Source organism: Hirundo rustica, chromosome 4 (assembly GCF_015227805.2).
Source record: "Hirundo rustica isolate bHirRus1 chromosome 4, bHirRus1.pri.v3, whole genome shotgun sequence".
NCBI lineage: Eukaryota > Metazoa > Chordata > Aves > Passeriformes > Hirundinidae > Hirundo > Hirundo rustica.
The window spans coordinates 50,858,229-50,873,789 of record NC_053453.1 but is presented as its reverse complement, the minus strand read 5'-3'; the positions used below and the strand labels follow the sequence as shown (position 1 = coordinate 50,873,789).

At 38.2% G+C, this 15,561-nt stretch overlaps 2 protein-coding genes across 8 annotated transcripts in view; one reads left to right on the top strand and one right to left on the bottom strand.

Moving 5' to 3' along the window:
- Nucleotides 1-4,231: 4,231 nt before the first annotated feature.
- Nucleotides 4,232-11,784, bottom strand: IKBIP (IKBKB interacting protein). 2 transcript variants are annotated; one of them, XM_040061238.1, is made up of 4 exons: nt 11,667-11,784; nt 9,987-10,218; nt 9,167-9,284; nt 4,232-8,290 (listed from the first exon to the last, which is right to left on the bottom strand). In XM_040061238.1, exons 2-4 carry the CDS (start codon nt 10,181-10,183, stop codon nt 7,463-7,465), a joined length of 1,143 nt encoding a protein of 380 aa, XP_039917172.1. In that variant the 5' UTR covers nt 10,184-10,218; nt 11,667-11,784; the 3' UTR covers nt 4,232-7,462. The 2 variants fall into 2 exon arrangements, with proteins under 2 accessions (XP_039917172.1, XP_039917173.1); XM_040061239.1 differs by having other exon boundaries at nt 4,232-5,259.
- A 182-nt stretch (nt 11,785-11,966) lies between these two features.
- The window catches only part of APAF1 (apoptotic peptidase activating factor 1), a 31,929-nt gene continuing 28,334 nt past the window's right edge, over nt 11,967-15,561 (top strand). For 4 of the 6 annotated variants that reach the window (XM_040061230.1, XM_040061233.1, XM_040061234.1 and 1 more), the window contains exons 1-4: nt 11,967-12,059; nt 13,227-13,368; nt 13,655-13,844; nt 15,087-15,284. In XM_040061230.1, the coding sequence (XP_039917164.1) occupies nt 13,231-13,368; nt 13,655-13,844; nt 15,087-15,284 (526 nt within the window). In that variant the 5' untranslated portion in view covers nt 11,967-12,059; nt 13,227-13,230. Of the gene's footprint in view, nt 12,060-12,169; nt 12,219-13,226; nt 13,369-13,654; nt 13,845-15,086; nt 15,285-15,561 lie in introns of those variants that run through there. The other 2 variants (XM_040061232.1, XM_040061231.1) reach the window with 2 other exon arrangements.

Genomic DNA, 15,561 nt, shown 5'->3' with positions numbered 1-15,561 from the left:
AAAACCTTTAGCTTGGAAGGTTTTCAATGATTATACTAAATAAGAAAGCTGGGCCTTATTTTGAATGGTTGCCTTTTAGAATGTGGAGTAGAAACTAAAACTACACCATTTTCCTGTCGCTGTGACAGTAATAAAGGCACTCTTGGAGCAGCTCTTTTCTGCCTGCATTACGCAGCAAAGTCAAATACCCTAAGTCTAAATAAAATACTTGCACAAGTACTTTGTTGTTGAATTAAAATTACTGAATGCTGAAAGTATGTAAATCTTATTTCCCCATCATGAATGGGAAGCTCTGAAATTATTTAATGAGGCATTAAATGCTTGTAAGAGCTTCCTTGGAGAAAAGCCTTTACAGTGACTTGATCTTGTATCAAGACTTGATGTTAAATCATGTTTTGAAGTTGTGTGTGTGGTGCAGCTTGCTAAGCAAAACTGTCACTTTTATGTACTGGATATGGGTTTCTTCAGAGGCATGTTTTTAACTCAGTAGATTTTTCTTTGCTGAAAGTTCCTTCTAATCCTGGGGAAAGTGAAGCACTACTGTCAAATTTTAAGGCTGGCAGAATGAGACAAGCTTGGTTCACGTAGTGAGGTAGTCTGTCAAGCAATCTAGTGCTGAGCTAAATTTCTCAAGACTCTCGTTCTATATATGGAGCAGAATCGCACAATTTTTCTCTAGGATTGAATCAGTGTTGCACAGTTGTTATAATTATGTACAATAATAAGAGAATCTTAAACTCTTATTTTCTCATTGCTCACTGGTATACCTGAAACTATCTTTTAAAGATACTCAGATAATTTTACCAAGGTAGATCTGAGATAAGACTACAAGGAGTAGCCAGTAGTTCCCCTTCTGTAACCGAGAAAGGGAAAATAATGCGTAGTGCTCCTTGCAGTGTTGTGTTTCAGTGGAAAACCCAAGAGGGGGAGAGAACTGCCTTGCAGCTGCCGGCTTCATTGACATTCAGCCATAGGATTGTTGAGATGATTGATAGGAAAGAGTGTTGTTTAAAGGGTTGCCTGTTGGCATTTTAAATAAGCTTCAATGGGAAAAATGTATTGAAATGCATTTAAAAGGTTATTGATAACTGCTTTGTGCATAATGCCTGGTACATTTTCCAAGGTTGAGATGGAGCAATGGTGCTTTTGATGGATTTACACTTCCATTGCAAGGAAAGTCCCCCATTTTGAACTTGGGTAACTCCAGACCCATCACTAAACCCCAAAGTGCTCTGTAAAACATGGATTATGTATATGATGCTTGTGCATATTTTATGAAGGAGAAAACATACTTTCTTGCTGGTTTTGGAGCTGAGATGAGCTTTCTGGTTTAAAGCGTACCATATATATATTTGGAGTAACAACTGCATTTGCACACGGTGTTTGTATCAGGTTGTACTACAGATGAAATATGCTGACACCGATTTTCGCGGAACTGTCTGTTGCGTATCATTTTAAAATGGGCTGTAATAATACAAATAGTTGTAACAAATAGTTGTAACTCATTTACATTTCTACATAGAAGTTATGTAGTTCACAGTGAAAACAATAAACATTCTGCTTTTTTATAGCAAATATGAGTACCTTGGGTAGATGAGCTTAATAACTGCATGGCTTTATTACAGAATACAATTTTCATAATTCATTGCTGGGGAGAAAGATACTGCTAGCAGGAAATTCTTGGCTGAGCAGACATTCTGGTGTCTAAAACCAGTTTTTATTGTTTTGGGATTACTTTGCTCATGTAATTTTTCATTATTGTCATTTAATGCTGTTGCTGGCTCTTGGTTTTTTTGTTTTTTTTTTTGTTCAAGTTGCTGACAAATATATTTATTGGCCAGTTCTGTACCTGAAAGCTAAGTTAAAAGCAAAAATGGCCTGAATGTCACTACAGGTTGGGCTCAATGGGATGTTCTGTTTTAAGTAGCATAGCTGTAATTTTCATTACCTGGATCTCTCAATCATTTGATAAAATTGCAGAGTATCACTGCATGACACTAGAAATTAACTAAGGGGTTGTAGTTTCACTGAACAGATAGTCTCCCTACCACTGACAGTACTAAAACAAGGAGGCAAGGTTATCAGTCTGCTTTAAATTTTCAAAAAATACCTCACTCTCTGCTCACCTTTCCCACTGTAGTAAGAGCTCTCTGCCTCTCTGTTTAAAGCAGTCTAGTTACAAAGCTACTATAAAACTTCAAATTATTTATTTATATATATATATATATATATATATATATATATATATAATTTTTTTTAGTACAGTGGAGATGTGTGCCTGCAGGGCAGAGACCTGTAATACCTGTGTGGATTAAGGAAAAATTTCTGATCACTCACCTTACTGCTGAGGTCAGTATGGTGGTGTGACAACTTCAGGTACAGATTATTCTAAAATACTTTTCCAGGTGAACTTTACCTTTGTGACAATTTTTTTGTCTAGCTTGCATCCAGAAAAGTTTCTGAAAGGGTTATAGTGCTTTAGACCTGCACTTCCTGAGAAGGAAGGGTAGGAAGTCTGTATGCATGCAAAGGGAAAGGGAAATTAATGGTCCTGTAACATTTTTTGTATGTTTAACTTTCCTTGGAATGGAAATGCACAGGACTTTAGCTTTTTGTACATTTAGCTTTTCACTGGGAGATATGTTCTAGAACTGGGAGGCTGAAATCCACAGTTGTTTATCCTGGCTTATTTTCTGGTTACTTTCCAAGGAGAGAGTGGACTCTTTTCATGCAGAGAGACTTCTGCTGTGTCAAGGCTGCTCAGATTAACCGTGCAGCTGGAATGTATTTTCCACATCACTTGTGTAGATGTTGCCCTACCAGTTCTCCAGTTCTGCCTCCCCAGATTCTTGCTGGCTACTGACCACAAATCATGCATTCATAAAACTGAAAGCAATGTGAATAAAATTACTGTAGCCTGTAATGCCTTTAATCCACAATATATTTATTATGTAACCCTCAAACTCCTAAGGTGTATGTGCATGGGTACATACATTGTTTCAGGTATGATATAAAGTATGCATACTTTACCATGGCTGTTCTTTAATTTTGTTGCCTCCTTCAAATGCCATTTGGTTATTTTCAGGAGTTCACTTAAGAACTGTGTGGAAGAGCAAAGGGACACGGGTCGGTAGAGTATCTGTGGATGCTCCTAGGGAAACTTGTCTTTTGATAGGTTTATTCTAGCCATCTGTCAGGTGGACTTGAAAGGGGTAGAAGAAAGGGGGAGATAGGAATGGACCTATACCAAAAAGAGGAAAACTTTAAACGAAGTTATTGGAGGTTGACTGTGGGCAAATAAAGCAAAGAAGGTACAGAAGACCAGCAACATGAATCAGACCAAAAGACATGGAATGCTGAATGAGGATGAAAATGGTGAGGGAAAGGAATGCTTGTATCTTCCATACACTCAAAGTTGCATGTTCAGGTATGGCCAACTGCAAAGTTATAAAGGCCTTACTATATACTTACACTTCTTGATATAATTTCATTTACAGGGATTTTCTGAGTTGCTGTATCACTTCTACTTGATATTTATAGTAATTTTTATTCCAATTTAATGCACTTCTCTCCCCCACCTTCCTCTAAAACCATTCCCACTATCTTGTTACTGCCTACTTCATTTTTAGATGGCTCAAATCTGTTGTTTCTCAGCACCTAAATAGTCCCAGTAGTTCGCAGCAGTAGCCTTTTGGGATATAAGCACCTTCTGTTTGCTAATTCCGCTGCCCACTATAGTATTTTACAGACTAAGAAATAATGAATGACTAACACTGTTAGGATTCTTGAGCAGACACTGCGACACTGGGATAAAGCCATCAGCAGCATTAGTAGGTCTTACAGAGCATTGTCACCATAGAGCATTCTGTGTTTTAAAAACAGAACAGTGCTGCATAGTAATTTTGATTTACAATTATAAAGCCTCACACAAAGCCTTATACAAATTATTCCATCTAAATGTGTGACAAACGTTTTGGAAGGCATCAGCAATATTTCTGAGCCTTTCTTGTTTCGCTACATTTACCTTGTTAAATATTATTTTAAAAAGAAACTAGTTTACAAAAATAATAGAGTGAATGGAGACAAAGTGCTACTGCTGTTTGACTACGTCTTGTTTAGCTGGAAACCACAATTCTATACCTTCCTTTGCAGCAGGAAAGCAAAATTGGAGAGCTGTCATTCTTGGGTCCTGCTTTCTTCGTGAATACAAACTCTAAACCTAAGAACATAATTTTATGTTTTAAGACTGCTTTATTGTACAAAACAAGCAATTTATTAAATATAGCACGTCATTCTTCAGAAAGACAAATACATGCAAAGAGAGATGGTTTTTTGTTCACATTATTTCTCCCATTCCTGTCCTGTTCAAAGGAATAGGACAAATTTCAGGTTTAGGTGTGCTTCTAAATGAAGCCTTTAAATATCGTCTGCCTTCTCAGTACTACACACGATGGGAGTTAACACTCCTCAAACACTATGCTTTAGGCAGTGGCATTTCAGTGATCAATTAATGTCTGAAATCTTGGTTATTTCATCTTTCACATCCTTGATCTTGGTTTGAACTCTTGTTAGATGGGCTAATTTCTCATTCAACAAAGCAATTTCCTTCTCCCGTTGTAACACCTCCTCCACTAATCTCCCTATTCTCAGTGTTAGGTCATTTATTAAGGGCTCCCAGATGGCAAACTCCTTTTTAACTTTGTATATCTTGGGTTTTAAATCATTTGCAAATATAACGGTCTTCAGAACTTTTGCTCTGTCACCTTCAAGATTCAGAAGTCTATTGGAATGCTTGTTAAAATCACTCCTTAACTCAGACAGTGCTGTCTTAATTTGTTCAATTTTTCTTGCATTACTGGATGCCAGGCTTTGTATTTTCATACTTCGGTCGATGCTACTGGTGAGGAGGTCACCTATATTTCTTACTGTTGCCTTTTCACCTTTTTCTACTTTATCTTCTAGTGTTTGCAAAGAATCTGTCAGTGCAGTCATTTCCGAGACCAGACCTGAAATGCGCCTTATGTCAGTTTTTACTGTCACAATTGTCAATGTTACATTTTTTGCAACAGAAGCTGTGTTCTGTTCAGCGCTTGAAACTGCATGAAAAAGGCTTGTTAAATTCTTCTCCAGTTTTTCTTGTTTTTTAATTATGCTGCTAGACCATGTTTTCATTGTATAAATATCTTCCTGCAGATATTTAATGTGAGAAATTATTTGAAGATCTTCCAGCTGTTTCATTAAGTTCCAAGTCTTTTCACACTAGAGGGATACAAAAATATTTCTAGCTTAACAACTCAACATCAAAATCAAGCTATACTTTAATGAAAGATCTTAGTATTCTGACATTTGAGTGCAAATCCTGTCTCTAGGAAATCAACTTCTGTTACAACACAACCAAATTTCTTTTTTCTTGTCAGTATACATAACAAATGCTAGTACTCCTTCTATTACAACAAAAAATTACAGGAAGGTGCTATATGACTTTCCAAGTTGACCTCTGAAAACACAAGTCATCTTCTTCCATATGCAGGAATTTTTAAGTCTCCATAAAAGCTATTTTAGTGAAAGAAAACTCATAATACTGCTGGATTTTTGTCTTGATTCACTAGTTCACCCTTTTGTTTTTATTTTCTTATGATTGGTGCTTAGTTTTCAAATTTGAGAGGAAGAAAGGAAATTACCTGAGTCATACTATTCTGTTAAACCCCCAGTAAGTCAGGGTAGAACTTTAAGAGAAAAAAACCCACCAAACAGGCAAACTGAAACACATTATAAGAGGCTAGAATTAGATTAATATTAATCCTTTTCTAGACACTAATAGTAAAAATAGCATCACAGAAACAAGTATATTTAACTCTTCAATAGTGCTGGTGATTCCTCAATAACTCAGAACCGTTTGCTCAAAAGCAAAAGACCAAAATTTAGGTTGTGGAAAGTTGTGCTTGTTAACTAGTATGAGGAATTCATGTTGAATTCATCCCTCCAAGGATGAGGATTTCATGTTGAATCTCCTATACATTCAGCTTTCAGTAGGGTTGAGGTTGATGAAAGACTTTGGATTAGGGGTCATACACTTGGCACTCTCACCACCCTGACTCAAAAAGATAAGTAGAAACACTAGAAGTGGAAGACACTTGTGAAAAGTATTTTAAAAACATTTATTTATATAATAGTTTTTCCTAATAGGACATGGAACACTAAAATATTTACTTGGTACCCTTTCTGGAGGAGCAGTTTATTTTGAATAAGATTATGCACCAGAATGAGGAAATTCACTACAATATATTTTTATTTTGAATATGACTGTAAACAGAAATTTATACATAAGCAATAATTACATGAAACCAACAGTTTTATAATATTGAGAAACATTGGTTTCATAGTCTCTTAAATGGGCAGTGTTACCTGATTTGTGAAGATTTCGGTGTTCTCTAGAAATCAATGTACAAACCCAGAATAATTTAAATTAGTGCTAAATGTTGTGGATTCATACTGTTTCTACTAAGCAATCTCCTTTCCTGAGAAATACAAAATTATCAAGACCATAACTCTGCAGACAATCTGGGTTCTCGCTGATATCCAAATTTCAATGAACAGACATCAGGCCTATTAGGTAGCACTACAACACATGTAAGTAGGTCTATGGATAAACTGCTCCCAAGGACATAACTCCACTGATTTCATTAATTACTTTTGCAGCTCTTGGTTCAACAACTTCGGGAAACAATGTCAGTGACACTTAAAATAGCTTTTTTCCTTTCAAATGCAAAGCAATATGAGACATACCATGTAATGCCTAACAAAGAACATCCTACAGAAGAAAAGGTTAAAATTTGTTTCTAAAGCACCAAAACACCCCCCCAAAAAATAAAAGCAAACCAGCTGCTATGTAAATACCAGCTGCTTATAGATACCAGAACAAGACAAGGCTCTCAGCAGGGGATACTCTACTAGTGTTTTCTCTAAGGGTGTTGCATCTAAATTTCAGCTGCTAAAAATGTACTCAGTGCTTTCCTGCAGCACAAACCCATTATAGTGTACAATACATTAAAAGCAAGTAGAACTGTCTCTGCTGAGGAATAAGTGATTAATTGTTCACTGTGTTACAAGTCTGTGGAAAATAATACACAAAGTAACAACAAAAGAAAAGTAGTCAAAATGAAATACAAACTAAAAATATGAACTGTTTTCCCCTTAAATCTAAATACTTTGCTCCAAATTATTTTTAATAAAAAATATCTTTTAATAAATAAGCTGAAAATAATCCTTAATTTAAGAAAATAATACTTTCCTTCTTTAACAAAGTATCACTCTCTTGCTCTCCAGCCCCTTTCTCAACCTTTCAGGCTGTTCCAATGTCTCTTTAGATCAATGACAATACCTCAGCTATCCTTGACATACATTTAAATCACATTATTTATAAAAAAGTGCTTTTCCATCAATGAAAAACCTAAGTCCAAATTCACTTATCCCCATTCTGGTCATTCTCTAAGTTAAAGCTTTCTAAAGTTACTTCTTTTGCTTTTGAAGATACTGTTAAGTCAGGCCCTGTTTCTAGAACAGTTATTTCATGCTGCACTTCCAACAAGCTGCCGTTGGACTGTAGGCCTTCAAGAGCCTTCTGTATTGCCACTGTATCAGAAACAGTTTTCAACATGTCATTTTCCACAGCGTACAGCTGTGTCTTCAAATCCTCTATCTTCTTCTCCATACCAAGCAAGCTACTTGACAACCTAAGAATAGAGTGAATAGCATTTTCAATTGTTGGCAAATGGGTCTTGCACTCCTCAATTTTCGGTTCATAGTTTGCAAGTCTCTGATTCAGATCTGTGTCCTTTGCCACCAGACTATTCTGTTCTTTTTCTAGCTTTTCAACTGACTTTGCATCCAAGTTCAACTGTTGTTCAACTCTAGAGAATTCATCATCTTCTTGCCTTTTTAGTGTTCTGATATTTCTGGCTGTACTGTCTTCCAAATCTCTTACTCTTTCTGAAAGGGATTTAATTCTTTGGTCAACTTCATTGATTTTGGAAGTAACTTCTGTATGTATGAACTTTGCTTCAGATTTTAAACCACTAGCATTTCTATTCATTTCATCCAGGCTTCTTCTCCAGGAATTTGAAACATTTTGGAACTTCTCATTAATGCTCTGCATCTTTAGAGAGAGAGTCTGTTCATTGTTCTGAATATCATTTATGATGTTATGAAGAGAAGATATTTCCTGCCCAAACTCAGTCATCACAGAGATAGATGAGGCAGCTTCTTGCAGGATACTTTCAGAAGACTCAAGCTGTATTTACAACACAAAACAAACTCTGTGTCTACTTAACAAAAGTAAAAAACAAAAAATCATCTCTATTTATTAAGAGAGAATAAAGTCCCTTAAAAGCCATTGTACTTGCTACAAAGCTCCTCCATGGTGCGTTTTCATGTTTCATCTTTAAAATATTGTTGATTAACCTCACATGAAAAAGTCACAGAAAAAAGGTGTATCTGTTGTTGAACTTCCATAGCATATATGCAATTTTCCATGCTTGTTTTTTTGGGTTTTTTTTGTGTCCAACATACAGTAAATCCCATACAACATTTTGCAATCTGAAGCATAGTATATAAACATCCAAATTACATCATGCATAAATGACATTATTCTGAGATAAGTGCTGAGACAAAATCACTGGCATGAGCCATGCTGTGCTACCATCATTACCTATACGGTATCAGGGATAATTCAGCAGCCAGCACAGCTTTTCTATTTGACAATGTCACACATGGTAGTATTTTTTTCATTACTAATGTGTTTCCTTATCTATCACTTTATTATGTCTTCATACTATTAGAACAGGTCTGCTAGATCAAAATGCCGGTAAATTTTCTTCAAATCACACATGAAAGAGAACTGGTAGAATGAAACGTGCCTATATGTAAAGTTCTTAAAAATGGTTTAGTTTCTAAAAAATAATACAACCACTGTATTCACATACTGGAACAATGGCATGGATTGACATGCTTTGTCACATTAAATAGTATCTAAAGGCCTATTCACAGGCAAGTAAAACATACTATGAAAACTTACTTAAAAACAGTCAGTTAAATTAACAAAATAACAATGAAGTAAACAATGACAAATGTTCACCAAAGATTATCCAATTAAGATGTTAATGATTACCTTTTCAGAAATAAAGTTAACTTTATTTCCCACATCCAGGATTTTTTCAGCTTCTTGATGTAAAAAATTGTACTTTCTGTCCAGATCAGCAAATTGACTTGATTGCTGAAATAGAAACCTGCAAATTTCAAGTAAATAAACAGAAAACATATATTCTTAATCAACATATATTAAGTATTCTAGGACCTGATTCACAGCAAATTGTTAGTGGAGGGATTTGTGTTCACAGAATTTGCTACATCAATACATGACAGAAAAAAAAAAAAACATTAATGAAATTGATCTTGTCTTGATACTGGAGTTATCTTCCAAAAGAGGTATGACAACAAGGACACATCCATAGGGATAACACATGCTGAGGCAACTAAGGCACTGATGCTCCTAATATATTTTAAAACATCTTTAACAAAGATATTTGATCTTTACTTAAAGAATCCACCTGATGAACAGTTTATTACGCTGCTGAGCAAATTATTTACAGAAAACTCTGTTTCACTTCTTCTGTCCAATTATTTATTGCCTGCCAAATGAGCACTTACTGTCAGACTAAGTTGCCCTCCAGGTAGATGTAGTCTCCAAAGCAGGTATTTAGAATTCATGAGGAAGGCACCTTCAACATGATGTGACAGATGAAGCTTCTATAGTAACTCATTGCAGGCCAATGTTTCCATGCTTGTGAATACTGCTACTATTTCCTTGATCCTTCTGGCTTTAACAAGTTTGTACAGACACTTAGCCCAAGCGCTCTGTTAACATGTAAATCATACAGCCCACAGAGTACAAAAGAAAATACTAAAATCCTCTTTAGAGAGTTACCTACCAGCTGACCACCAGGCAAACAGCAAGGGAAACAATACTCAAACTTGTCCTTGAGTCCATCCAAAAGGAACTGTGACTATTGCTGGTCCTGGGACTTGCCAGCTTCCCATAATTACTGGACTTCTCAGCAGCCTTCTGTGAACCTTCACTGGTCTTGGATGAAGAAATACCTTTTTTCCTTGGCTTAACTTCAGACATTTTGTGGTTTTAAAAAGCAGAAGCAAAGGAGAGAGCTAGGGAAAAAAGAAAAGAAAAAAAAAAAAACACAACACCCAGAAAGGACTAGTTTTTTTACTTTTTACTTTTAAACATATTCAAAAATAAACTTTAAATACACAAATCACCCCCAAAAATGTTTCTTTTGGTATTCACTATGCTTCCTAAGTATCATAATACTTTCATTTGCTTTCTATATTACAGAGCACTGCTTTCATATTTTCTCCAACTGAACTGACTTTCCAAGCTTAAGCTAATTTCACCATTCCAGAAATATTTTGTCTGCTGTAGAATAAGCTATACAAAATATGTACCTAAAATTACAAAAATTAAAAGTATATTTTTTGTAGCTGATGACTGTCACAAGTTCATCAGCAATTTCACTGATGAACTTGTGTTTTACCTGTAGACTTAAAAAAGAATTACCTACACCACACCTAAAAGGAGAAAGTTAATTTTACAATTTTAAAAATAAAATTGCAAATCAAGCTTTAATTTAGAAATAGTTCTGTTGCAATGATTTCATATCATCTGTAAAACTACAAACATCAGTTAACAAAGAGTCACGACAGAAAAATTCAGAAGATTCATGAAATCATGCCACTAGAAAAACTATCATTTCCTCTTGATAAAATTAAGGTCAGAATAGATTAAAGCAATGTGAATCTCCAGCTCATATTTTAACCAACCAAATGAAGTACAGAGTGTAGTTTTTAAGCCTAAAATCTTCCACCATACTGCTGAAAATAGACTTGATCTTTGGTGGAGATGCTTTAGCCCAAATTGAGACCAAACCGTTGTGCTGGTTTTTTGCATCACTTAGCAGCACTGCCACTTGGTTACATATCAAAATATAAATATTTGGAGATACTTACATAGTCACATACAAAGGTAAAAGGCATTATTTAAAATCTTATCTGTCATGCAGGTAGCTTGTTTGAGCCGCAGTGTTAGAAAGCATGCTCAGAGATTGAAATAAGGAGGAAAAAAGTTTTTCATCTCCAAAACAAAACAAAAAACCCAAAAAACCCAAAAAAATCCAACAACAACAACAAAAACCCCAACCAACCAACCAACCAACAAGGCACCAAAACAGAAAAAAATGTATTTTGAAGCTTTTAAAACATCTTTGGGTTGGAGAGCACATTTATGACGTTAAAGTGGAGAAAATAAAAAGAAATCGGAATAGTAGTTAGAAAAGGTTTAACAGAGAAAAGCTCTGCTTTAAAAGGACGGCTTCAGCGCGCTGCCCGGTGCGGTACAGAGGCATGATCTGCAGGTCCCCAGAGACCCCTCCGGACCGCCAGCCGCGCTGGGTCCCCCCCGCTCCCCCAAAAGTGACCCAAGTCCCCTCCGCCCCCCGGGCTCCCAGCAAGCCCGAGCCCCGGGCCAGCCCTGCAGGATGTCCCCAGCCTTGGCAGTCCCGGCCTCCCACCTCCCTCTCCCTGCGGCCGCTGCCCCGTACCTGCCGCGCTCCTCCGGCCTCAGCTGCGGGGGACGGAGGCGGGAAGGGCGGCCCAGCCCCGCGGGCACCACGTTTACAGGCCCCGGGGCCCCTCCCCTAGCCGCGGCTGGCGCATCGCCGCCCGGTGCGCCACGTCCGGGGCCCGCCCGCCGCGGGCAGGCAGGCGGACGGCGATCCCGTCCCGCACAGCCGGGGCTCGGCGGCTCCGCGCCGGCGCGGGAGGCAGCGCGGGGCTTTGTTGGGCGGCAGAGAGCGGAGAGCGGGCCGGGCCTTCCCCGCCCGGGCCCGGAAGGAGGAAGCGCTGCCGGCGCCGCCTTCCTGGGAGCCGCGGGGCAGCGGCTGTTCCTCGGGGCTCGGCGCCGGCAGCTGCCGGAGCTCCGCGCTGCCCGGCAGGTGAGCGGCGTGGCGGACGCGCAGGGACGGGCCGGGCCGGACCGGGCCGGACCGCGCCGCGAGGGGTGCCGCCGGGGCGGCGTGCGGGTCAGCGGCGGCGGCGGGCGGTCTGAGCGCCTCGGTTGTTGTTTCGTTCGCGGCTGGCAACAGCGGCACGCTGTGAGTTAACCCTTTGTTTTGGGTGTTTGTGGAGCCATTTCTTTTGTATTTGCTTCGCGTGTGGCAGTATTATTATTATTATTATTATTATCCGTTTTTTGACCGGGGAGCTTTAGCGTCCCCTTTCCTCTGCGGAAGGGTCGAAGGGTTTTCCAACTGCGTAATTTTCAGTGAAAATAGGAAATTTTGTCAGCATGGCGGAAGAGGTACTCCATCATGGGCTTATTTAAAAGCAGCTGTTCAGCATCTACCCAGCTCACGGAGGAGAAAGTACAGGAAAAGGCGAACGCTTCTGTAGGCTCCTGTGGAGGAGATTGGACTTGTTTATGGAGCTTTTCTGGCAGGAGTGTAATCGGAGAGAGCGTTTTGATCGATTGGGACTCGCAGAGTCACTGATCAGTTCTGGGAAACCTTCACGCTGTAGTCAGTAGTTTTCACCTTCTGTTTTCTTCAGACATTTGGGTTTTGATGATATGGAGGAAGAATGCAAGTTTGAAGTTGCGTGTCCAAACGCTGATAAATGAAGGTATAGCGCAGTCAGTGGCAGTGTTGGGTGCTCCCTCTTCCGTCTTATGTCAGGATCCAAGTCTCCTTGTATGGAGTCTTGAACTTGGAGACGTTTATGTGTTAATCCTGTGCAATGAGACCAGTCCTCTTTCTCATCCTGTTGTCCTAATCACATTATCCAAGGACTTAAAAAATATATATAAAAAAATGAGGGATGTAGTGAGTGGGGAGAAGACCTTTTAATAGAGACGTTTAGCAAGTTGCTAGTATATGAGAAGCTTGTAGTCTTTGGTTTTATAGTTCTGAAGGTGTCATAAACATAAATTCATAGGAGCGGGGAAAAGAATTTGTATTTTCAGAATCAGCAGGAGCTTAGTTACTCTTTCTGATTTTAACACCAAAATTTATAAGCTGTTTTAAAACTTCTTGCCTCATGTTTGTAAGTTATGTTCCTACTCTGACTTGACTTCCCCCCTGCCCCCACTCTTTTTCACTCTGAAGAAATATGGATGTCAAGAGCAGAAACTATTTGCTTATGAATCGTCAAGCACTGGAAAATGACATCAAGACTTCTTATATTATGGATCGTATGATTTCTGATGAAGTATTAACGTTACAGGAGGAGGAGAGAGTGAAGCAACAGGTAGAATTATCTCTCACTGCTATTTCTCTTCCTAGTCTACTCACATATTCTACCATCCTTTTTAGAATTAATAATTTCTGACTATCTAATTCCTGGATTTGTCAAATTCTAAAGTGTATACATACCTAGCACACAGATTTTGCTACTCTTAATAGGGTTTAGGGCTTGGTAAGTTAAAGGCTATTTCTGTAACTCTAAATAGTCTGTAATTTTCAGAGTGATAGATTAAATGATTTCTGAGGTTTCTTGGTTTTGTATAATACCTCTTCTGATTTTTTTTTCCTAGAGTACACGGAAGGAACGAGCAGCTATGCTAATAAACATTATTCTTACAAAGGATAATAATTCATATAGATCCTTTTATAATGCCCTGCTCCATGAAGGGTACAGAGATCTTGCTGCACTTCTTCAGGATGGCATCCCTGCTGTCTCATCTGGTAACAGAAAGAGTTCAATGGATGGAATGACTTCCTACGGTCAGTGTAGCTACAGCAGTCCCTATGCTTGAGTGTGAACACGGTTGTCATTTTTATTCCTTAGAAAGTGACTATGTGTAATACCCGTTCCAATGAAAAAGGAGCAGTTGATGCATTTGTTTGTTTTGCTAGGGTAGTAGCTATTTCTCTATTTCATCTGCTTAATATGGCAGGAGAGTTACAACAGTTACAACTTTTACAGGTCATCTTGAAAATGTTCATACTAAATAATGCTTATTTTAAAAGGCAGGAGACCTGATGCTCTCACAGTTTTCTTTAATTTTTAACATTTTTGTTGTGAGTGAAAGGAAGACTCTAATTTGTATGTATTAAAAGAAAAACTCCAAAATTCTTATTTTAATCTTGAAGAGTAGTCTGGAATCTCTCAACCTACATTGATCTAGTTGATCATTGGTTAGTTGATCTAATTATTGGCCCAGTTAATTCTTTCCACCAGATCTTCTACTTACCTTATATAAGTTCCATAACTTTTATCTGCATTGTCATCAGTATCATCTTTGACTGACATGAAATAAATTTGTAGTTTCTAATGGGCAGAACCTTATACCTGCATATGACTAACTGCCATATTTACTGGCACTCTACGTTTAGTAAGTGTCAAAGGCATGTGGAGTTCAAGTTTATCTTAGATAATCTAAGTTTATCAGTTATGTTACTCCATATGGCCACATGGTGGGCAGATGAAGTGTGCATTTCCTTTCCTGTTATGCTTTACCTCTTTCAAGTCATGCTATCTCAGCTTAAATCAATGGAAGTCTTGCTTGGACCCCAGTGCTGTGCTATGAACTGCCAAGGAAAGGCCTTACACAGCATCCTTTCTTTTCTGCTGCATCCACAGTGTGGTGACTTCTGGCTGAGAAAGTGACTTGATTGTTAGGTATAATAATGTTGAGCTCCCATGTTTGCTGCAGTTTTCATGGGAGATGTTAATTCTCTTAGCTTCTAGGAATTAACATAGCAAGCTTTCCTTGTGCAGTTATTAATTTGAACACAATTTTAGATAGGGGGCTAGTTACACACCAAGTAATTTATTTCTGAAAAGCAGTATTTTTTTTCAGTATTTGGTATTTTGAGTCCAGCAGTTTTTAGGGCATTTTTATGGACATGAGGTAGGGAGAGAGCCCACTAGTTATTTTGGGGAAGAGTTCTTTGGTTGGGTTTGAAGAGGCATTGCATTTAGAACTCATGTTTTATTTTGATGTGTCTTGTTCTTAACTTTAGTGAAGACCATTCTCTGCGAAGGGGGCGTACCACAGAGACCAGTTGTGTTTGTCACTCGACCAAAACTGGTAGATGCTATTAAAAAGAAACTGTACTGCTTGGGAAGTGATCCCGGTTGGGTCACAGTTTATGGAATGGCAGGCTGTGGGAAGACTGTTTTAACAGCAGAAGCTTTAAGGGATCCTCAGCTCTTGGAAGGTACTTTCAGAAAAATATCTGTATTTTTATAAAACTGACTATAGGTATACACATGTGTATGATGCAGTGTCTTATGTCACCTTGAAAGTGATTTGGATTTCTAAATTTCTTAGGTGATTCTGAAATACTTGCTTACAACATGCAACTTTCATAACCATTTAGCGGTCTAGGACCACTAAGCATTCTATTAGGTTGTAGAAAAAGTTTATGAGTAGCTTTTCACCTTAGAATCTGCTTTGGTTTATGAGTGTAGATGCATCCTTAATTAACTTGAAAT